At 43.6% G+C, this 23,359-nt stretch overlaps 5 protein-coding genes and 1 non-coding gene across 7 annotated transcripts; 1 reads left to right on the plus strand and 5 right to left on the minus strand.

Moving 5' to 3' along the window:
• Positions 1-520: 520 nt before the first annotated feature.
• Positions 521-2,719, minus strand: LOC112347062 (pentatricopeptide repeat-containing protein At4g02750-like). Its single transcript, XM_024677286.1, has 2 exons — positions 1,034-2,719; positions 521-961 (listed from the first exon to the last, which is right to left on the minus strand). The coding sequence occupies exons 1-2, from the start codon at positions 2,687-2,689 to the stop codon at positions 938-940; spliced, it is 1,680 nt and encodes a 559-aa protein (XP_024533054.1). The 5' UTR covers positions 2,690-2,719; the 3' UTR covers positions 521-937.
• Positions 2,720-2,783: 64 nt separating this feature from the next.
• On the minus strand, positions 2,784-4,165 carry LOC9651036 (probable aldo-keto reductase 4). Its single transcript, XM_002972380.2, has 5 exons — positions 3,922-4,165; positions 3,662-3,862; positions 3,425-3,597; positions 3,262-3,361; positions 2,784-3,198 (listed from the first exon to the last, which is right to left on the minus strand). Exons 1-5 carry the CDS (start codon positions 4,126-4,128, stop codon positions 2,869-2,871), a joined length of 1,011 nt encoding a protein of 336 aa, XP_002972426.1. The 5' UTR covers positions 4,129-4,165; the 3' UTR covers positions 2,784-2,868.
• A 33-nt stretch (positions 4,166-4,198) lies between these two features.
• On the minus strand, positions 4,199-5,478 carry LOC112347066 (transcription factor LAX PANICLE 1-like). Its single transcript, XM_024677295.1, has one exon. The coding sequence runs from the start codon at positions 4,842-4,844 to the stop codon at positions 4,257-4,259; it is 588 nt and encodes a 195-aa protein (XP_024533063.1). The 5' UTR covers positions 4,845-5,478; the 3' UTR covers positions 4,199-4,256.
• Positions 5,479-5,666: 188 nt separating this feature from the next.
• Positions 5,667-8,608, minus strand: LOC9651037 (neurochondrin). 2 transcript variants are annotated; one of them, XM_024677282.1, is made up of 17 exons: positions 8,425-8,608; positions 8,206-8,365; positions 8,024-8,130; positions 7,767-7,957; positions 7,607-7,703; positions 7,423-7,546; positions 7,201-7,367; positions 7,049-7,146; positions 6,927-6,982; positions 6,778-6,867; positions 6,618-6,717; positions 6,480-6,569; positions 6,343-6,415; positions 6,131-6,288; positions 6,021-6,066; positions 5,864-5,942; positions 5,667-5,798 (listed from the first exon to the last, which is right to left on the minus strand). In XM_024677282.1, exons 1-17 carry the CDS (start codon positions 8,591-8,593, stop codon positions 5,753-5,755), a joined length of 1,851 nt encoding a protein of 616 aa, XP_024533050.1. In that variant the 5' UTR covers positions 8,594-8,608; the 3' UTR covers positions 5,667-5,752. The 2 variants fall into 2 exon arrangements, with proteins under 2 accessions (XP_024533050.1, XP_024533049.1); XM_024677281.1 differs by having other exon boundaries at positions 8,024-8,151.
• An 8,607-nt stretch (positions 8,609-17,215) lies between these two features.
• Positions 17,216-18,231, minus strand: LOC9651038. Its single transcript, XM_024677429.1, has 5 exons — positions 18,073-18,231; positions 17,943-18,017; positions 17,780-17,893; positions 17,499-17,721; positions 17,216-17,448 (listed from the first exon to the last, which is right to left on the minus strand). Exons 1-5 carry the CDS (start codon positions 18,229-18,231, stop codon positions 17,216-17,218), a joined length of 804 nt encoding a protein of 267 aa, XP_024533197.1.
• Positions 18,232-22,107: 3,876 nt separating this feature from the next.
• TRNAL-AAG lies at positions 22,108-22,188 on the plus strand. The gene has a single exon. It is a non-coding gene; the product is annotated as a tRNA-Leu (tRNA).
• Positions 22,189-23,359: the final 1,171 nt, after the last annotated feature.

The raw sequence follows: 23,359 nt of genomic DNA on the forward strand, positions 1-23,359 counted from the left end.
TATAGTTAAGCAGCAGAAAGGATGACAGTGGCTTCCAAACGCTAGGAAATATTCCCACAAGCTGATTCTCTCTCCCTTGAAAGAGCACGCTTTCAATCTACATACGCTAAGGTTCAGCCTCCGCCACGGTGGTCAAAGACGTCCAAGCGCCGAAAGTCGTCAAGGACTTAAATGATTCCCTGTTTCCACAACTTTTCCAATCCAACCAGTATATTTCTCCACGCCCACAAGTCGTCCTCCGAGATAGGGGAGAACGCTATGCACAAAGAACATCCGACCGGTATCCGACCGGGTTGGGCGGTCGGCCGACCGGTCGGAACGGCCGAACGCGGTCGGAACGTCCCGTTCGGGTGTCGGCCGACCGGACCCGACCGCGGCCGAACGGGTGTTTTTAGATAGCTGATTGAATCGGAGTGGTTTTTCCTAGATAGTAAGCTTTCCACTCCCGCATTCTCGCGCCTGAAGAGTGTGACGCAAAGAAGTGTTTTTTTCAAAGTTTTGGAGCCGTAACAAAACAAAGTAACCATAAACAGATTTCATTCAAAATGTGGACTGCAGTGAAGGTGTGCTGCGTGAGCTCCACGAATATCAACAGCAGATCCTTCAGAGAGTCCACAAGTGTTTCACTTTTTCTGCGACCTTGGCGTGGTCACTGTTCCTTGTTAGAAGATTCCGGGTGCTAAAAGTAAAGTCTTCGGGATGGATGGCCACGGATGGTCCATTTTACTTCTGATTGCCCCCTTTGAAAAGGATGGAAATGTGAGAAAAACTGGCTAGTTTGGATGACCACCGAGCACTTGCCTTTCCGATGAGAATCTCTATACACGTCATATGTATACTTGACTAGCCAGCTGCGGTGAGTTCGCGTTGTTACCTTGCTCGAGCAAGACACGACTCGCAACGGCATCAGTGCTTGAAAAGAAGGTGCCACTTTTGACTAAAGCCGATCTCCATTAGTTTCCTGAAGTCAAGCAGCATCAGCGTCAAGAAGAAAAACGAAAACACGAAGAAAAATAGAAAAGAGAACTCATACCTTTTCTTGCCTGGAACGTCTGCGCTTCTTAAGCTTCAACAATGTAAGAGCATCCACCTCACTCCCATTTATCAGATTTCCTAGCAACACATACGCTGCTTCGTTTGATGGATCAGCGTTGAGAGCGTTTTGTCCAGCACGGGTCCCCAAAGCTACACTCTTCCTAGCGCTGCAAGCTCCCAGCAGGCACAGCCAGTCTATCGCATCTGGAACGTAAGGCATGCTGAGGATCAAGCTTTCAGCCTCCCGCAAGTACCCCGCACGACCAAGAAGATCAGCCATGCAGCTAAAGTGGTGCTTGCCGGCTTTCACCTCGAAGTCCCTCAGCATCGAGCAGAAGAAACTCCACCCAAGATGAACATCGCCCAGGTGATTGCAGCCGTGAAAGATGGAAGCAAACGAGGAATCGTTTGGCCTGAGTCCATCCACTGCCATGCTCGCAAAAAGCTCCAAGCTCTTTGCGGAGTTCCCGCATTGTGTGTTTAGAGCCAGCATAGTGTTCCAGGCGACCACGTCTCGGACCGGCATCGCTTGGAACCAACCACTGGCGGATTCCAGGCGTCCATTGTGAGCGTAAACCAAAACCATGGTACTCCACGAAACCACGTCCGGCACCGGGATAGAAGTGAAGAACCACATCGCGTCCTCCAAATGGCCGTTGTGCATGTAGCTGCTGAGCATACAGTTCCACGTAACTAAGTCCTGTTCCGGCATGAAATCAAACGCGGACTTTGCAGCTTCCAGCTCCCCGCTCTGAGCAAAAGCCGCTAAAACGGCGTTCCAGGAGACCAAGTTCTTCTCCGGCATAGAGTCGAACAGCGCCTTTGAGTCACCCAAGCACCCGTTTTGGACGTAAGCCGCGAGCACTGTGTTCCACGAGACCACGTCCAGTTCCGGCATGAGAGCGATGACCTCGAGAGCTGCTTGTAGGTTCCCGGCTTGCGCGTAAGCAGCGAGCATCGAGTTCCACGAAACCATATCCTTGTCGGGTGCACCATCAAATAGTGCTTTTGCTTTCTCGGAGAGTCCCCGCTGGGCATAAGCAGCGAGCATGGCGTTCCAGGCGACGAGATTCCTGTCCGGCATGGCGTCGAAGAGAGCTTTCGACTGTTCGATATCCCCGGCCTGGGCATACGCGCACAGCATTGCAGTCCAGGACACGTAGTTCCTGAGCGGCATTTGATCGAAGACTCTCTTTGCGCGCTCCACTTGTCCTGCCTGTGAGTATCCGGCCAGAAGAGACGTCCACGAGACCACATCCCAGTCTGGCATCGCATCGAAGAGAGCCTGGAGCTTGGAGAGGTGCCCGAGCTGGGCATAGGCGGACAGCATCGTGTTCCACGAGACTCGGTCTCTAGCCGGCATTTGGAGGAACACCACCTCGGACTCCGCGAGATGCCCATTTTGGGCATACGCAGACAGCATCAAGTTCCACGAGTATATGTCCTTGTGAGTGATGCTGCCAAAGACCAGCATTGACAGCTCCACATTCCCACAAAGGCCATACATCTGGACGAGAAGATTGGCGATATACGGCCCATCCTCTCCCTGGAGATTTGCCAAAACTCGCGAGTGGACATCCCTGGCTCGAGAGAGGGTCTTGCACGACTTGATAAGCTCGACACACTCGTCAGTAGAAAAGCCAGCTTGTACCATTGCCTTTGAGGTAAACAAAGTTATTGTCCTGGATGACTCTTCTTCCAATCCCCTGGAGTAAACTCTGCGCCATAGTTGCTTTTCTTCACTGACATTGGCGAGTAAACTTCCCCAGCTCAAGGGAGGGTCTTAGAAACTTTATATTGTTGTTCCATTGTTTTTCACAAACTTGTGTGAACTTACTGCTTCCAGGAAGAAAGAGGTGGTGTTGTCGCGAATCGCCAAGTGCTGGACATATCACCGTATCGTTCTCCCTTGACTCCGGCCACCACGCTTTCAATCTCGTCAATCTCGGCCTTGGAGAGGGTCACGTCTAGCGATCCAATGTTTTCCTTGAAGTTTTTGAGCTTGGTGGTGCCTGGAATGGGGACAACGTCGTCGCCTTGGTGCTGGACCCAAGCCAGAGCAAGCTGCCCTGCGGTACAGTTCTTCTTGGCCGCTATCTTGCACAGCTTCTCGTAGATGGTTTTGTTGTGCTCCAGGTTCTCACCTTGGAACCTTGGGACAAACTGCTCAAGAAAAAGCCCACGTTACAGTCAAGCTTGATCTGTAAAAGACTTATCAAAGCTTGCCTTGCGGAAATCCCCATCGCCAATCTCTTCTACGATGGCTTTTCCAGAGAAGAATCCACGTCCGAGAGGACTATAAGCAACTATTCCGATTCCAAGTTCCCTGCAACACAAGTCTCGGATCAAAACTTTGATTGGGAACGATCTAGCTCAGCTTCTAGCAGACCTGCAAGTTGGAATAACGTCCTCCTCGACATCTCGACTCCAAAGGGACCACTCGAGCTGAACAGCAGTGATGGGGTGGACCGCATGAGCTCGGCGAATATCAGAAGAAGAAGCCTCGGATAAGCCCAGATACTTGACCTTCCCTTCCTCCACCAATTTCTTCATCTCCCCTACCTTTCAAAGCCAAGAAAACCACCTATCGGTATAGAACAGCGAGAAAAAACCTCTGGAACAGTACCGTGATTTCGATGGGAACTTTCGGATCCACACGGTGCTGGTAGTAGAGATCGATACAATCCACATCCAGCCTCTTCAAACTGCCCTCGCAAGCAGCACGGACATGGGCTGGATCACCACGGATCCCTCGATTCCCCTTCTCGTCCACGAAGAATGCAAACTTGGTGGCCAGTTCCACCTTGTCTCTGATACCCTTGATCGCCTAGCAGCCGAAAGAAATCCAATCCACGAGAATGCTTCGATAGAAGAGCAAAATCCTACCTTGCCGACGAGGATTTCGTTGGTGTAAGGCCCGTACATGTCCGCCGTGTCGAGGAATGTGATCCCCGACTCAATCGCCGTGCGAATGAGCTCGATCATCTCCCCCTCCGGCTTGGGAGGGCCGTAGAATGCCGACATTCCCATGCATCCGAGGCCTTGCTTGGAGACCTCGAGACCTTGCGAGCCGAGCTTGATGCGCTGCGCCATAGCCAAGAATCCGCCCTAGTTAGTGAAGCCAAAAACCCCAAATTTTCTTCATACTTATATGCTCGAGAGAAATAGTACGGACGATCACGAGAATGTACGGCAAGATCTTTGAAAGTAAAGAACATTTGTTATACATTCCAGAGTTGTGCGGGGGGATCGCTGGTAGCAGCGAGCCTCTCATGATCGAACTTGCTAGAGGAGGATGAGAGAGACGAGAGAAATCCACTATCGGCGCTGCTGCAGCTATTGCTATTGATCGTTGTGCTGCTGGCAATGGCGATCTCGTGGAGCCAGATCTGGTGCTTGAGGAATTTGACGTAGCTGATGGCTTCGTCCAGCATCGACGCCGTGTCCATCTTGCTGCCGCCGGGAACCAGGCGCTGGAGCGTCTTGAATCGCTCGCTGATGCGCTTGCGACGCATCCGCGCCGCCACGCTCTGCGGATCCGTGGAGAATTTGGAGCTGCTACCGCTGCGTTTGGAGCCCGGCTTCCCGCTACTGCCAGCTTTCTGGTGATCGAGAGAGGAATTCGCCGATGCAGCCAGGAATCCCGAGGGATGAAACAGGGAATAGCTGATGGAATCCGGGCAAAATCCGGACGTGGGCGACGCCGAATCCAGCGCAGCTACGGTCCAGGCATCGCTGGCCGGCGAATTGATGGAAGAAATCAGGAGATTGTCCATCATCGCGGCGGCATTCTCGTCAAAGAGATTCATCCTTTCGGAAGGAAAAACAGGGGACTCTCCCTCTCCCGCTCTTTATATATCTAAACAAGAGATGATTGGAAGAATCAAAGCCTTCTTCTTCTTTTTTTCCCTTCTTTCTTTGCAATTCAGAGCAGCAAATTCAGATTTTTTGTTTTGTGTTCCCCAGATTCCGGGCCAGGTGGTCTGAATGTTTTTGCCATCAATCCAATCTTTCCAATTCCCCAGCAGCCACCATCATGATCTGGACCGAATTGCTTGCTTGCTTGCTTCGCTGCTACTCTGTAAGAACCCGAGAGAGAGAGAGAGAAGAGAAGAGAGATCGTGTTCTTGCGAGTTCCTGTCTCTCTGGTCTGGGCCCCCCTCATCAATCAGCGCTACGATCGAGAGAACTCGAGACAGCGACCGACGGCTCCAAAAGAAACGCGTCACTCTTCCTGGCATGGAAATTCCATGGAAACTCCAACTTCAAAAGAAGGCTTGGCCACTGCAAAAACTCCTGCAAATCTTCTGCCTAGCGTTCTTGCTTCCCAAACGTTTTCCTGGTGCTTGTCCTTTCACTCTGTTCGAGAAGCTCGCTCTGTGTGCGCCCTGTAACTCACTCTGGTCGGATCCGCTAACCAAGGGAACACAAAACATGCCTCCCTGCCTTCCTTCTTCCTCCTCTTTCTTTCTTCCCCGATTAGAGTGACGTAACGATGATCGCTTATCTCTCTTATGAATTTGCCATCTCGATGGATCAGCTCAGCCTTCTTCATTTTTTCTGCTGATACCGCAGATCTGGGAAACGAGTTAAGTTCATCGGGGGAAGGCTCATCACACGCAGCACTTAAAGAACGTAGCAAAAGCATCGTGCTCGACTTACTTTTCTAAGCATGTGACTCTCTTTATACAGCTCTGGTTCTGCCCGCCTCGCTATCTCAAGACAACAGCTTCGCTAACATGCGAAGGCTTGGGGTCGAAGACCTGGCAAGAAAAGAAAAGACAAAAAACAAACACGAGTGAATGAATGAATGCCATGAAATGTGCACCTGTTATCTGGAATCAAAGCCAAATAAGACTTTAAGTTGGACTTGAGCGATGGGTATCGGTTAAGACATGCCAGACAACCTGGAGACATGGAAATCAAACAACCTGACATGAGCTCTAATGGTTTCTTTAACAAGGAAAAGAGATCAAAGAATCGACCTGAAACGATCATGTCCATCAAATCTTCCTCCTCTGCTGCTTCACCCTGAATTTGAAAGCCGGGGAGTAAATGGTGGCAAACTCTACGCTTGGAAAGTGTAAGATGATACCTGATAACAGCGCTGTAAGCACTTGCCAACAAGGGTATAGATTCTCTCCAGCTCGGAGGCTTCCAGGCAGTCTTTCAGAGCGCCTTCATCCGTCATATCCAACACTGATGTGCAGAAACACGTCGCCATTGCACTCTCCATATTTTGGTCGGTTTTCACTGCAAACAAAACGATATAAGAAACATGTTGGCACTTGAAAAAAATGTACTTACAGGCCCAAGAGACGATCTCACGCAGCGCTGGAACAAAGTCCACAAAGCTAGGCTCGTGAATCAAGCTGTTTTTCTGGTGTCATGTCATCGATAAAAAGCTAGTAAGCCATCGAGCTTCTTGTTATTTCCTAAGTCACCTTTTGCAGCACATTGAGAAGAATGTCGAGTGCTTCAACGATCAAAACCTCATCTCGGTTTTTCAGTGAAGTAACGATGAACGATACTATCTGAGACAAGACGTTTTTAAGTGGTTTTACAAACGCAATGACATGAACCTGCTTGTGTCCTCCTGATGATACCAGTGCCTCACAACCATCCTCAGCCATAGTAACCTGCAGCAATGCAGGCACCAGAAACTGCACGGCGTAGTAGGGGCTGCAAGCATTGCAGTAAGACATCTATAGAACCGAGTATTGGAGGAAAAAAAAAACTTGCCTTGTTTCATTGTCTGGAGTGACTGATAGAAGAAAGCTAAGAAGTTTCAGGAAACGTGTGTTGTGTGCGGATGGAGCCTCGGCCAAGTATCTTACCAAAATCTTGTTCAGTTCACTTGTCGAGAATCTTTCTGGAAACAAATTGCTCACCGGCCAAGAAGCCGAACGGAACTTATTACTTCGTCCCCTTGATGGACACCATTGTCCTGCCAAAGAAAAAGTAACAAAATAAAAAAGAAAGATGACGATCAGACAAGCAGAGAAAGAACAACCTTTGCGGCTTCCAGGTATTCCAACAGAATACCAGCTATGTCATCTAATGCAGAAACTATCTTCTGCAAGGAACTTGCATTCACCTTGATGGAAGCCTCTGCAAGAATGAGAATTCGCAATAAATCCTGAGAAACAAAGAAGAGCTGAATACCTTCCTGCGAGGTGAAGTTGATGATATTTTCAACAAGAGAGTAGTAAACAGCTAAACTGCGCTGCTTCTCAATATCCTGGCCACTGGAACTGCTAGAAACGTGTAGAACATCACCAAGTACGATGGGAATTTCTACTCGCAGAGACTCCACCACGAGGAAAAGAAACCTGACTCAGGGATTCATCAACTTCTGAAGCGTAAACCAAATACAATCGCACTTACCTGTCAGAAGAAGAGCTTGATACCTCTGTGTCAGGAAAGTTGATGTTTCCAACAAGCCACGAACCTCCCAAATGCTCCACCATTTGCTCAGCCACCTCCAGAGCTCCTTTCCGGTGTTCTGGTGCTGCATTTAGTTTATAGTATTAGAAGACCGCATGGAGTTTGCCTTATTCTACGAACATACAAACACGACTGTGAAGTATTTGACCCAGTCCTGTGCGCACATCGTCGGCCCATGAAAGACTTGCACAGTTCGTACTCAGCACCGCTTTTGTATTGGACTGCAAAAGGTAAAGAAAATAAATAAATAGCAGCGGTTGTTGTAAACACGAGCTATAACTTACAGAGACCAAAAGCAATTTCAACACTTCCATCACTTCAAACTTCCCGAGATTTTGCTGCAACGACAGATGCCTCGACAAAGGAGGGACAACCGATGCTAGTTCTTGCGCGTATTCCGAAGTTTTGCCCTCCATAGTTAGCCTTGTCACCAAGAAATACAAGAGCTTCACAACCGCCACAACCTCTTGAGCTTCTGTAACGATGAAGGCAAACATAAAGAAGAACTAAGTATCTAGTCTTGAAAGGAACACAGAGATACCTGGCGCAGCATTTTGGAGAAGGCTGCCAATGGCTTGAAAAACTCTCGACTGGCAAACAGCTACAAAGCCTTTGTCTGAAGCTGCGGCAATTCCCAACAAGCACTCGCTAGCATCAACAGAAACGTCCCTGGGCTTTTCGATTCAGTAGAAGAAAAACGAGAGAAAGAGGGAAGAAACGTACTTGGCGCTAAGCACCTCCACGTAAACGGGAACTTTATCGATGACATCGCTCGAAGATGCAAGCTCGGGAATCCTACAAAATGCGGCGAGTATAGAAATGCCGAGCTTGAGATAGTCATGCTGCTGCATTTCTTTCTCGTGCGTGGCAAAATGCCCCAGGCCTACGCAAATCCTCTCTTTAGAACGAACAATTCTACAACGGAGCGAGAAAACGAAGTACCTGTTCTCAAGAGGCGATCGACGAACTGGAAGCCGATGGCGTCAAACACCTCGTGGACGGCTTGCGCATCGCCTCCGGACACAAACTTGGTGGCGAGAAGCAGACCCACCAGGCGCTGCTCATCGTTGCTCCCGCGCAGGAGCTTGAGGCATTCGTCCAAGCTCGCCATAAACCCTAAACCCGCTCAAGACCTTCCTTGTAGGGCACAAAAATTTCGACACAGAATCGCGCACACGAAGAAGATTATATATAAACCTTAACGTTAGGGTTCTAGGGATGACATGTTGTGCATCGCAAGAGTAGTGATCGTTGCGCTTTATCCGGAACAATCGATGACCCATCACGAGGAGAAAAAATCAAAGCTCAGGATTCTGTTGACTACTCTCCCTCTTTCTACCCTAAGGAAGGTCTTCCTGTTTGGCGCGAAATGTGTGATTGTTGTTTTTCCTTTGTAGAATTTCTCGTGAGGAGGAAGACAAATTCTTGGGAACATTGGGCCCAGGGAATGGCGATGCGCTGGAACTCTTTACCTTGGAAGGAAACAATTACTGCCCCGCTACTTCTAATACAATCTTGAAAACGTCCAGATATTCATCTTTGAGGAGCTGAAAAGCTCGTTTCAACGCATGGAGAATTACATTCAATTCAAACTTCCAATTTGTTTTCTATGCTCTGGAAATAGGCTTCCTTTCATCGGGAAAACATGCTGACCTCGGAATTTCCTCGAGGCCGAATGATATGGATGTCACACCTGTCAAACTCTACCTGCAGTGAGAATTGCTTTACAAGCACAGGAGAGCTCCAGCCGAGGACTAAAGTCGAATCCCCATATCCAAATTCAACGATGGTATTGCAATACTCACTTAGACGAGTTTGCCAGTGTCTACATTCACCGTCCAGACATGAAGCCAGCCTACAAGTAACCTCAAAGGGCCCTTACAACCTTTTCTTGCTGGTGAGAAATATTTTTAGGATTATATGTATTGTAAAGCATATATATAGAATATTTAACTATATTTTAGAATATTCCTCAATTCAACCGTCTATAAAAGAATTAGAGAAAAGTTTTTGTGTTTAAGTTTTTAGCTTAAAGCAAAAGTAAAATGGCACTTAGCCTCATGACTGTACTCTCTTGAAGGGTGTTAAATTTAAATTGAGCCAGCCAAATCTGAATTCTTACTAATTGCAATCACACTAACTTAACATATGTGGGCAGGCTCCATCTATGGACCCATGTGCTAGATATTCATCCGAGAGCTCATGGATGTTTAGCAGCATATTCCATACAGATCTGAGGTCTTGGATCTCATAATCTGGCTTAATGTCTTCTAAGAAATTCGTATAGGATGGATCCTTCCCTATGACTCCAATAATTAACCATTCTAAGAATCCTTTATTGAGTGCATGAATCCAGCTATTTAGAAGTAATGGACCAGTAACTAAATTATTGAGTAATCCCTTTGTGAAAACCCTTAAGGATTTTTTCTCCAGCTTAAGGTATTTTATAATGGTCACATTGCACATCATAGCATCAGAGCTCTTGATAGGGAAGCCCAAGGAATGGATTATGATTGAGATCCTAGAACTCAAGTGGGAGATGGCTTATCTTCCATTTTTGTGTTGCATGTCATTTTATTCATTTTTTAGAATCTTTGTCATTAAAAATTAAAATTTAGGGCGATGAAGCTAGCTTTAAGAACTCAAAAGTTGGTTAAATATTATCCTTTTGTGAGGTCTAAGTGTATAGTTATAATGCCGTATATTAATATTAACATAGTGAGATTTTGATAGCTATCGGATTAGATTCAATCCGAACTATATAAATTAAGGTTTTTGAGCTAATTGATATACATATTTTTTTATTTTATTTTTATATCTATACACTCACATTGGTGGAGTTGAGGGACAATTTTGATTGTCCCTAAAGAGTGTTTGGATTTGGGATTTTGGTTTAGATTTATATCTTTTTCAATTTCTTTTCTTTCATTTTTCCTTTTCATTCATCTTCATGGTAGAGTAACAACCTCTTCCTCTAACTCTAGAACAGTAGTTTAATGCACAATTGCAATTGAACAATTATATTCAATTGATAATGGCATTCACAGTGCATAGTGCAACTTCTCTTACTCTTGTTATTAACCTTTGTGTCTGATTAGAATTCTTTTATGGGAATGATGTGTACTATTGATTTGATCACTTTACAGTGATTGTCACATATCATTCTTGGGATGATACTCAGTGTTTGTGTGAGTTTCCCACGTGTCTCCAAAAGACACCATTGCAATAGTATAATAGTTTAAGTGCAACCACTCATGCAAATTGGAGCATTCTCCTGGATCACTTCTTCCACTTTTTATTGCATATCGTTTAACTCCACTTCCTATAGGAGATAATTATGTTCCAATGGAGGTTGATATTTTTATTACCCAATATAGTGCACCCTATTTGTCTCTTCTTAAGCCAATTGAAAAAGTGGCAATTGTTTAATGAGAGAGCCCTTAATTACTATTTTATCCTCATTTATCCCGAAGGTTCTACGGTGATAGTATATCCAAATCTCATCCCATTATCATATACATTATACTACCCCCTCTTCAAATATGTGAATATCCTCATTGACTATTGACTAGCAACCTTTATTGAACAAAGGGGAACCAATACCTCTATTTCCACACTAAAAATCTATCAATCATTTTATTGTGTAAACAAGTTATTTCATATGAAGTAACTAGTTATTCACTCATATCATAGTCCCACAGTGGCATCCACAAAATACTCATGGATGCCCAATACATATGATTTCAAATTTAGAAGTAAGAATATACTTTACTTAAAGGTATATTATATTTCTTCAATACCATATGTAACACACCCTATCTCTCTCCCCTTAAGTCAACTAGAAAATGAGCAATTGTTTAATAAGAGAGTCTGTAGTGACTATTTTATCCTCATTTATCCCCTAACATTTCAAGGATCTACAATAATAGTATATATTCAAATTTCATCCTATGATTACATGTGCTACACTTAAATTTAAGGATAAGGGTAAGGATGTGGTTGTGGCCATGATGTCATTTGTGATGAAGTTGGTCACACCTGTCGGCATTGTCAATGTTTTCTCGATTAGCAACTTCCATCTCTTATATGGAGATCTTGGCATTAACAACATTTTGTTGGTGCTATTTCAATAGAAGTTCTAGACACTAAGATGCTTTTATGAAACAAAGAGTCATGTGAGTAGTGGAGAGTTCTTGTATGAATAAGTTAATGACTCTTTCATTTTTTTTTGGAAATATCATTAAGGGGTTCACTTAGCACTAATTCATCCAGTGGTTACTTTCTAAATTCATTTTTATAACGAATTTCCTATTATTCTCTCCGTGTTAGTTGATACAAATTTGAGTTTATTTTCTATTGCTCAAATTGTTGCCATATGTTGCTATCTACATTTGCATCGTGCGATAGAGCCAATTTTCATTCTTTATGGAAACAGCCACACATATGCATATGTATGGGATGAGGCAAACCTATTTATTATTGAAGTAAAAAAAGTTTAAAAAAAGTAAATCGGTTCATTATTAAAGTAAAAAAACTTGGTTAGTCATATTACTTAGTAGGCTTTAAAGCTTCAAATATATGATTTCGGTATTATTTATCACACAGGGAGTTATATACCTAATGCCTTTGATTTTTATTCCACACTTTTTCCACACCTACCATGATTCTCTTATTCTTAGCAGGCATATGGGATCATATGGGATATTATTATATGATTGAGAAGCTACACAAATCTTTCTATTAGTTAGAAATGCAATATGATGTTATCTGATATATACGTAGTCACGTTTGGTGCCAAACTCATATATTCCCATTCTTACTATGAAAGGATGATTGGAGTCAATTATAATTTCATATTCGTTTGAGTTTGTGACGTTTGATTTGATAGGGCTTTTTTTATGGCTGATTACTAGCAATGAATATGTCATTATTACTTCTGATTAATTAATTTGTTAGGTGGAAGTTGGTGCTCTTGATAGTGCATTTGCTATTGCTATTAAATACTTCCTCCTCAATTAAATAATGTTTTAGCATTTCTGTCTAGAGCAAATTCTTTTAGATAATAGTCCCACATTTATAGCTAAGACATTTCATATTTTAACATTTTGGTTTGGAATACACCACACTTTCCCAAGTGATTATCATCCATAGTTATATGGTTTGGTGGAATGGCTCATTTGTAATTTCAAAGGATGATCATAAAATACATAAACTTTCAATATTCAGATTATAATGGTTATTTGCTATCTCTTTTATATGGGTGTAAAGTTCTATTAGTGCTTCACCATATAAATTGTTATATGATTATGATCCAATACTACCAACAAAGTTGAATTTACTTTTGCGACTGCCACAAGTTGCTGATGCTATATCTTGGGATCAATATTTTATGAACATTCTTCCAAGTAGAGTTTACCAAACACCTAGGCCATATACAAATGGAACAACAATAATGTTATAACTCCCATCATTCTTTATCTGTGGAATTCAAAGGGGATGACTTAGTATTAATTTATTTTCTCAATCTTACAGTATATGATTTATCTAAAGAACTCCTTCCTCAATGGAAGGGATTGTATTAGATGTTTGTGGTAAGTTAGACTTGAAATTTATGAGGTTTAGCATGATGTCTAACAAATGGATCCTCTAGAAATTGTGCATATATAATGGCTAAAATGTTTTGTACAAAAGGATCTTGAACAATTAACATCACCTATAGATTCACCAATGCCTCCTTTTGATATTTCTTTAAATTTTAGCTTATCCACCAAAGAACATTGACTATCTTTCATCCTTCCAAGAGATGGGAATGATGTGAGGTTCAAGTGTACAATTATAATGTTATATACTAATATTAGTGTAGTGGGATTTTAATAACCATTAAATTAATTTCAATCTAGACCACTCTCTTTCTATTTATAAACTAAGGTTTTTAGGTTAATTTATATGCACATTTTTGTATTCTATTTCCATATTCCATGCATTCACACTTTTGTACTTTCAAGTTTCAAATATTTAATAAAAATTAGGTACAAATGATTTTAAGAATTAATAAATATTCTTTACATCAAAGTAAACTGCAGGAAATTATTCTAGAATGGTTTGCAAGAAGTTTCTATAATATTTCTTTAGAATATTATATTCATAAACCTCGATTTTAAAATTTTCCTTTTAAAATATTATATATCACATATATACCTCACACCTAAGCTAGGCAATTAAGGGGTAGTTTTGGTTAGTTTATGTCATTCTTTCACACCATTGAGATCCTAGGCTCATAGTTCTACTTAAATTGATTTTGCAGACAGAACACAAATTTGATCCTTGCAACAAATATGTGAATTTCCAGTAGGCTTGTCTACATAGACTGATGGCACAGAGAAATTGCAAATTAATGATATTTTTGCATTGTCTAGAGTCAAGGTTTTGCTATTGGGTTCTTTGTGTGAAACCTTAGTCCATGCACTGGGCTTGGCCACAATGCAGAACATGTTGTCATCATGTATATATACCATAAGAACTGTTTCTAGATGCCAACATCTAGCAAAGCAAGCAACTTGTGGTTGTAAAGGAAACACACATCTTTTTCTACACACACTGTTTTTGACATTTGCTTCGTATGGCTAAATCATAAGACCTTGTGGTGGCATTATTGCTGGAATGATAGACCCTCCAGAACACAGAGGATAGTGACATCTAGGCTCAGGTAGAGGTGGTACAAGAGGAGGCTAGGTAGTAGTGATCTCCATGTAGCTTGTGCTCTTTGCGGCTTGTGACAGCCAACCACCACCTCTGCCAGCATTTGCATCTAGGGCTACTTGCAAGTTGGACAACTCATGTAGATTTATTGATCTTGAGAAATCTTTGCTGAGATATGCTCCTCAATTGTCCTTAGCTGATGCTACACTACCAACCTACACTCCACACACTAGTGCCATCAAACAAGGAATCCCCCCACCCCAGCCAAAGATTCCCTTTAATCCCCTACTCCAGAAAAAAGGAAACCAAAACATTCTGACTTTCCATTTTATTCTTGAGCTTGCATCTGGCACTCAACATGATTTCGGTGACTAGTGCTCTTCGTCCCTGGAGTGCTGTCATCCAGGTAATGGTGGAATGTTTGATGGAGGAATGTGATAACAAGATAAGTGAGCTTCATTCGCCAGCCACTAAAATCCTCAAGCTTGACCGAGCTGTTCATATTCACTGTCTTCACTCGATAGGGATCAACCCACTAAAAGTCTTGCTGCGCAAATGCCAATCATACCACTTCTTCTTTTGACACTAGAAGGCTGCACCAGCTTGGAAGGAGAGCAAGTTTCATCGAGCTTATCAAAGTCCTTCAACCTTTTCTTCATAGCTCCATCCCAATGCTTGATTTCTGTATGCAGTGAGGGAATTTCGAGCTCAAGAGGAAGAATTGCTTCTTGTCCATAGACAAGCTGAAACAGTGAGAACCGAGTTGGTACCTTGTAAACCACCCATAGAGCATAGGAGCTTCAAGTCCCAGTCACTAGCACTAACATTCCACAGCTTTGCCATGGTATCACAGAGAGCACTCAACTTGCCCATTCGCTCTCGGATGGTATGGTGTGGAACAACGATGGGAAATTCCATACTTGGACAGTAAGAGCAGTTATATATTATATTTGCATTTATAAAATGCGTGCCCCAATCAGTGACGAGCTCCAGTGGACAGCCAAAACATGTGATGATGTTCTTCTAGAAGAACTCAGCAACCTTCTCTGTTATATCCATCCACCCACTTGGTCAATAGTCTATACTAATTCCTCTTATTCGTGTTGGCTTGAACAGTCCCATAAATTCAATGCCCCACTTCTCAAAAGGAAGAGTTGGAATCAAAAGCATTGCATCCTAATGAGTGGGCCATCCAATACACTTCTAAGGAACGCAGCTTCTTACAAACTTCGCTATGTTCTACTGGAGAGTTGGCTACCAATATCCATCTTGAAGAAGAATCATAACAAGACTGCTTGAATTCTTGTGGTAAAATATAGTGCTGCAACACTTCATCTCAGCCCTTCTTGTAAAGTTGGCCCGCAATCAAAGTAAAAGCATGGGATTGGTACAAGAGCTGCTTCTATGCCACCTCATCATGTCTGGGAAAATTCACCAACTGCTAGAAACTCTGAAATTCCCTAGTACCACTCTGGAGCAACCTCAGCATGAGCTCCCTCCCTCTGGAATTTCTCAATTAGCCTCCAAAGAGAGCTGCATCTAGCAACTCATCCTTGACCCCTTCCTGCTCTGACTCTCCAGGTAGTCTCGACAAATGCTCGGGCAACAAGTGAGATTTTCATGGCTTAAGCATGATCTCAAACTCAAATTGTTGGAGGAGAAGAAGCCAGCAAGTAATCCTTTAGCTTATTGATGAGATACTTGAGCATAGGTAAAACACAAATCAGAAGTAATAGCAATATTTGCTCATGGCAAAAGTCAGCCCTCTCAGTTGCTATATAATTCCTTTCGGCTCTAGACAACTACCAGCAAATTGGGTGATCCCAGCCATCATGTGGCTGGCAAAGAGCTGACACGTCCATATGAATATGGAATTAGCCAAGTGGCTTCAAAATAGGCGCAATTGTCAAAGCTAATCAAAAGAAACTTGGCATTTAGGAAAGGAGCATCCTTCCTTAACAAGATTGTCAAGGGAGAAGCTACATTGGCATAGTGCTAAATAAAACATCAATGATACCCAATGTGGCCCAGAAAAGCTTGAAGCTCTTTCACAGTTCTTGGGGGCCTTAGCTTTTTCAGAACCTTGATTTATAGCCAAGGCTTCAGCTGAGACTACCCTACCAAGAAGCGTGCATCTTGAAATTGTATTTTTTGAAATACCAAACTTCCAGCATCGCGGAAACACTACACTGGTAACTTCCAAAAGTCAAAAAGTCAGAGGAAAACTTACACTCTCTTGTGAAGAAGAAGCCTGAAAGCTATAGTCACCACTTGATAAAAAGTAGCCGGTGTGTTGGTCAACCTGAATGGCATGACAAAGAAAATAAAGCAGCCCTACTCTGTAACAAATGCAGTCTTTTCTCTATCGTACGTGTATCTGGTTGTAGCAGCTAAAGCCGTCGATAAAGCTATAGAGTTCGTTGCATGTGACTGCATCGGTAAACAGAATGGGGAACCAAGTAATATCATTTAGTTTTCTATAGTTAACCCACAGTTTGGCATTCTTCTTCTGCACCACTATGATCAGCAAAAGCAATTCGTAGCCTCCCAAAAGGCCCTTCACCATTTAGGGTTCATGGACTATTTGTGATCCAGATCTTGGTGGGTAGCAAGTATTCAAATGAGAACTTTGAAGTTGGAACTATCAATGACCGAAGAAAAAGTCAAAGTTAAAGATTCTCTAAGGAAGTAGAAATTTGAGTCAGGTATGTTTGTTATTTTCCTTTCTTTCTAGTCTCAAAAGTAGGAAGACAAATTCTTGGAGCTTGGAGCTGGACAATCTTTCCACAGCTTCACCTGGCAGCAAGGAAACAATTACTGGACAATATCGCCCCATTTGCTCTCTATCAGAAACAAGGATTTAATTTGGCAAAGTTTTTTTGCATCCAGAACGCCACTTGAGAAGCTGAAATTCTCGTTTGAACGTATGAATACTTAGTTCGAACTTCCATTTTGTTTCTATGCTCTGGAAATAGGAAAGTAAACTAATTCCACTGTCAAACCCTATGTGCATGAAGAAAGGAAGAAAGGGAATCTAATGCGCCGAGAACGCGAAAAAACCAAAAGCAATGCTCACTGCAGTAAGTTTCTGCGGTTCCTTATACATTGTTGGTATGACAAGCACAGGAAAACTTTTCTCCACGTCCGAACTCTGACCGAGAACTAAAGTCGAATCCCCACGTCCAAATTCAATGATGGTATTGCAATACTCACTTAGGTGTGTGAGTTTGCCAGTGTCAATATTCACGGTCCAGACATGAAGCCAGCCTGCACGTAAAGCTTCCAAGTCAGCTCACTCCTTGCTTCCTTGTCAGTACCTTGCCCTTGAGCTGCGGCTCTGGTTGAATCAATCCTGTGGATGTGATCCGGCACGAAAGAAACGCTGCCTATCCGCTTTTCTCCAGTCAGCAGCTTCATCATGTACTTGTTTGAAAGCCGAGGACCATGAAACCGCCATTCAATCTCGTCTGAAACAAGAGACTTGAGTGTGATCGCATCCGCCGCCAACAATCTGTCATAGAATTGGACCACCAAGTCGACCTGTATGCCAAAAAGAAGGTTTTTCACAGATGGAAAGAAATTTTGTGAAAAGCTTTACGCTTGCAGTATAATTTTTGAGTTTGTCTCGAGCCTCAGCTCCAACGGCGACATAGACACCTGAAGGAACGAACTCGTCTCCGCCGGAAACACTGGCATTTAGAGATAGTTCTGCCTAAAGAGGAGATTTTGCGGACGATATGGAAAATGAACATGTGGCTTACGAGCTGGCGTGTCGATTCCACAGCAATACTTAGTACGACGTCGTCCAGAAACTCCTTGGTGTGCACTTCGTCACTCTGTGGAAATAAAAGGCAACAACTTCAGAAGATAGCGCTACTTGCTACTGCTCACCTTTAGATCCTTCAAACGAGGCGTTTGGTTGATCAAAAGTTGTGCCAGATCGTCCGTTGTTATAAGATTTCGCGTTTCCCTCTGAATGGGAGTAAGCATTTTGAGCTCTGCAGCAAACTCCAAGCACCAGTGGCTCGTGTAAAATTTGCCCGTGACCATGAAATTTGTGCATTAGACATATATATGTAGAAAAATGTAAGCGATCACTCCACTCAGTATGTCATATTCATCCTGTTGGAGCACGCTCTTAGTCGATTCCCTCTTAGCAGTGTGACACACACTGTGCCATAAAAGGGACCTATAACTTATCACTATGATCCATAAGAGACTCGAAGAAATATCTCTGGAGACATTTCCTGACCGGATTTCAATTGAGTCGTCAGATGAATATAACTCGGTCTTTTGCTGGCATCATGATTTAGATAATATCTTAGCTTTCAGGGATCCAAAAACAAAGGTGACAGATATTTGGAGAAGAAACCCGCTTTTTCCGGGAAATCCTCGATTCATCGATATTTTGTGGCTCCTAACACTGTGGGATTGATCAGGCACACGAATCTTTCAATGCGGATGCATGGGACAGGAAGAAAGAGGTGCTAGCACCTCCAAAAGTTAATCTCCCGCGCGTCAATGATTCGATCGACCTCATGACGAACAGCAGCATCTTGCTAACACCGGAAGAGAGAGGTAGTGTGGAAATTTACTAGAAAGAGGAAGCATTGAGACGCGCCTAGATTGCTGTTTTCTTCGTTATCTTGTGTTTCTAACGCTAAGAGAGTGATGATCCAAAGTAACTCTATTGTTTCCCTGCGAGTGTTTGCGACGGGACGAGAGAGGTATTTCTCCAAATATCGATCTCTCTTTTGCTGCAATATTGTCGGCCTTTGTAGTCCCAGTTTCGTTCGATCGTGGCAAAAGACGCCGTCGTTTGCCTCACGATGCTGACGATTAGCTGAAAGACGTTTTTACTTTTGCTGACTTTACGTGTCACTAGATTACTCGGAATCACGGACAAATTTATCAAAAACTGTGGTAAAAGGCTTCGAAATATTTGGCGCTACATTGCAGCCAACACGGGCCTGGCTGTGAGTTGATGTTAATTGAGAAAACTAACTAGTTTACGTTGAAATAGACATGGACTTCAAGCCTGATCCATCTAGTACCAAAGCTCGATTCGAACCTCTTATCAAGGCTTGAAAGTGAGTGACGTTCTATCTCGATGATCTTCACTTGATTTTGCTGCATAGCATGGGAGTACAAGTCCCGAAGAGTTCGTTCGAGACTTGCTGGATGGAAAGTCTTTACCAAATCAATCCGCCATCTCGTAACTGAGTTTCTTGATATATGTCACTATTGAACGATTTTTTCGCAGTCAGCAGCGATTGCTATGGAGGCTTTCACAACGGAGGAGGACAGTCGAGAAATCACTTCGGGTAGCTCTAGATAGAACAATTTTCTAGCCATTTTGTGACATTGAAGTCGCCTGGCAATACAGGTCTCTTTCAAGTTGCCAGGGGGCTTCACATTTCATCAACTGTTACATCCAAAGGGCTTGCCGAAATTGCGGATGGAATAGAACAGCATGAACGTGACGTACTGGATTATGTTCTTTGCTCTGTCTAATGTTGTCGAACGCAGATCTCACTGAAACTTCAAGTTCACGGGCAGCTTTTACACGAGCGACTTGTAGAAGTTCCTCCTTGAATATTGATTTCACTTAAAAATCGCTGCAGCCTACTCGAAGCTGGATCTTGACCTTTGTACGTCTATAGCTGATAAACCTGCAAATGCTTACTATCATTCAGTAAATACGGACAATAGACACCTCGTATTTACCTGGCAGAACACTTGATCAGCCAAGCGGTTATGAATGTCCAAGGACTCATTCAAATGCATCTGAAAAATCTTAGAGTGAGTTGAAGTTGCAATATCTTTATCATTTCATTCTCATAGATTGGAAGAACGAACCCCATGGAGTTCTTGCGCAATACTGTATTACTCGCTGGCTTCGACCGCTTTCTGGAATCAACACGTCAGCTTGTAAGCCACGTTTACGTTAAATAGTGCTCTCAAAGTTGCTCTTCAGATCCATTGATGCCAATGTTTCTGGCGTGGACGAGTTCGTTTCTTTCGATGTTGGGGTGCTATTGAGGGATAAGCTGTACAGTATCTGAAGGATTACACTGCAAGCGTATTTCCGTTTTGCCTTTTAACCGCCTAACATTCTCTGCTTTGGCATACAGGACTTGGTGGCCCAATTCTACGATAGATTGCTGGCAGCGGATGTGACCTCGCTGAAATCTCTTCTTTCAGATGAGATTGAATGACGGTGTCATGGTCCCCGGCTTTCGGACACATATATGATGAAGCTGCTGACTGGAGAGCAACGGCTTGGCAGCGTTTGCTTCGTGCCTGATCAGATCCGGACAGTCGATTCCAACAGAGTCGAGCTGAAGGGCAAGGTATCTGTGGGGAAGATGAACGCTGTTCTGCAGGGTGGCTTCATGTATGGACCGTGGATGTGAACACTGAGTGAGTATTGCAGTACCATCGTTGAAATGGAACGGGGAGATTCAAAAGTTAAAAAGCTTGCCTGTACTTGGTTTACCAGCCATATAGGAACAAGCGGTCTTCGGTTTTCTCTCCCGAAGGTTCGTTCTTGTTTTTTCGCACGTAGAGTTTGACATGTGTATACTGTCTTCATCCCAGGCGGACTTGCATATATCATTGGGACTCGGTGCCATGTCTATTTTACTTCTAGAACAACCAAGATCTTGCGTTGAGCTTGTGTTCTCCCTCCAGGCTTCCATTCATTGGTCCAGCTGTTGCATGCGTTGCAGAGAAAAGACCCTTCGGAATTTTTTTAGTTGCGTGAGCGGAAGTACATATTCAGGTTGAGTTTCCAACAATTGACTCAATTTTTTTTTCTGCCACCATAACAAACGATAGCTCGGGTCTTTACATGGACGAGGACAAAGCCAAGAGTTTTAGACACATTCTCAAGGCGTTTCTGGGGCCTGAAGGGGTACAGAGACACGTCAGGAAAACGAGTGATCTGATCCAAAAGCACGTTGAAAGAGCTGGACTGGTGAGAGCAGAATCAAGGCCTATGACGTGTTGAAACAAGCTCTCTTTTCTATCGTCATAGATTTCGTCTTCAGCTTATCAGCTGAGAAACGATGCGAGATCTGGTTGGAGACATAACTCAGGCAGCACTACAGGTACCACAACAGGGAGATCATCTCTTGTCCGTGCTACTCGATGCGACAAGCAGCAGCTCCTTGGCGTTCTTGATCAAATGCATTGTTCAGAACCCCGCCAAGGTACAAAGAGCTTTTCCAAGTTGAACTAATATGAGGTAGCAACAGTTTGACTTACAATTGAAACAAAAAGAAGTATAAAAATATAATAAATTAATATTTTGCACTCTATTATTTAATTATCAATCACTATGATTGCACTTAGTGATTAATCAAAGTGACACATGTAAGCCCTAAACTAACCTGAGAGGGAAATAGGGTCGGTTGGCAATCAATGAGTTTGATTGTGAGATTTTAGAATAACATTGTGAGATGTTTTAAATCAAAAAACAAATTTGAAATTGGCAATATGCAATACAATAACAACCTTTTGGGATGGTCTCTAAAACTTTATGTCCAAAGAACCAGGCAATAGCATCAAGAAAATAAAATGATAAAGCAATCAAGTGAAGTGATATCAAGTAAATGAAATACACTTGGAATGTCATCAAGAATCCATGCGATCGTTTCTTGCTGTCAATGGAAGCTTACACATGGCACATATAAATTTTGAGATGGAGGGCTTCATAGTGCCAAAAAACTGGCAAGTAAGTAGAGCCTCCGAGCAAACTTTGCCAATCAGTTAGTAATATTTGTCTCTTCTCATTGGCAGCATGAATGAGAGATTCTTTCTCGAGCCAAAAAAGTTTGATCCTCAGCTGGTTCCACTAAAGACCATTTTAACAAGGACAAAGTGGTGGAGGAAGAGAGCCAATGGCACCGTCGTTTAGCCTAAGTTGAGATGGCCGAGCTGGTCTAAGGCGCCAGATTAAGGTTCTGGTCCGGAAGGGCGCGGGTTCGAATCCCGCTCTCAACAACTGTGTTCCTATAAATATGTGTACGAATTTCCTTTTAAGGCAGTTTCCTTTTACTTTGAGGTTTAGGGTATCAGCGATGGATCCAGGCGTCATTGACGCGCTGGGCAAGAGTATGGCCACGCTTCTCGCAGTGGTAAGTAAAATGCCCTTGTAAACTTCTTGTTGCGATCCTTTTGTTTTCTTCTGTTGTTGATTCTTTTGTTTTCTTTTTTATTTTCCAGTCCCGCGACAACGATGGGGTGGATTTCCTAGCGGAGCTGCTGGGAGTTTTAGCGCGTGGGCACTTGTGCCAAGTGAGCTCGGACATGGAGACGATGGAGTCCATCGTAGAAAACCTGGTCGACTCCTTCTCGACGGGGTATTCAAATTTGAAGAAGAAACGCGGGGATCAGAGCTCCTGTCCAGATGTCGACGGTCGGAGAGTCTCGGAACTGAAGAAGAAACGCGGGGATCAGAGCTCCAGTCCAGATGTCGACGATCGGAGAGTCTCGGAACTGAAGAAGAAACGCGGGGATCGGAGCTCCAATCCAGATGTCGACGAGCGGAGAGCGGAACTGAAGACGAAACGCGGGGATCCGAGCTTCAGTAGCAGTATCAGTATCTTTGCTGACAGAGAGCGGGAAAAGGAAAGGCAGCCACATCCCAACGTACGCCTTTCCTGCCGGAGTGGAAGCTTTCGTGCAGCTCGGGAAGCTGGAGACGGTCTGTCACTTCATGGAGTCGTGGAAGAAGCCGGATCTCAGGACGTTCTATCCATCGATGGTCTGAGTCTAAGTGACGAATGGGAGGATGGATCGAGCAGTGAGGATCAGGTGACAGTAAAAGAAGGTGGCATGCATACGTGTGGAGCTTTCCAGCACTTGAGACGGGAGTTTATGAAAGCTTCCCAGCAATCAGGGGCTACAAGACCGCCGCAGATCATAGATCTGGAGAAAGCGCCGACCGTGGAGCCGGAGAAAAAGGTCACAGATACGAAGAAAGAGGTCACAGGTCCGGAAAAAGAGGTCGCAGATACGGAGGTAGAGGCCACAGATTCAGATTCAGAGTCAACCGTGGAAGGTGGATACGTAAAAGTGTTACAGCATGAAGTTGAGGAACTGGAGTACTTCGTGGAGGAAGAGGAAGACTCTGGTGGAACAGGAGAGCTTGTGACGTTTACTGTGGCGAGCA

The sequence above is a fragment of the Selaginella moellendorffii genome, unplaced genomic scaffold (assembly GCF_000143415.4).
Source record: "Selaginella moellendorffii unplaced genomic scaffold, v1.0 SELMOscaffold_19, whole genome shotgun sequence".
NCBI lineage: Eukaryota > Viridiplantae > Streptophyta > Lycopodiopsida > Selaginellales > Selaginellaceae > Selaginella > Selaginella moellendorffii.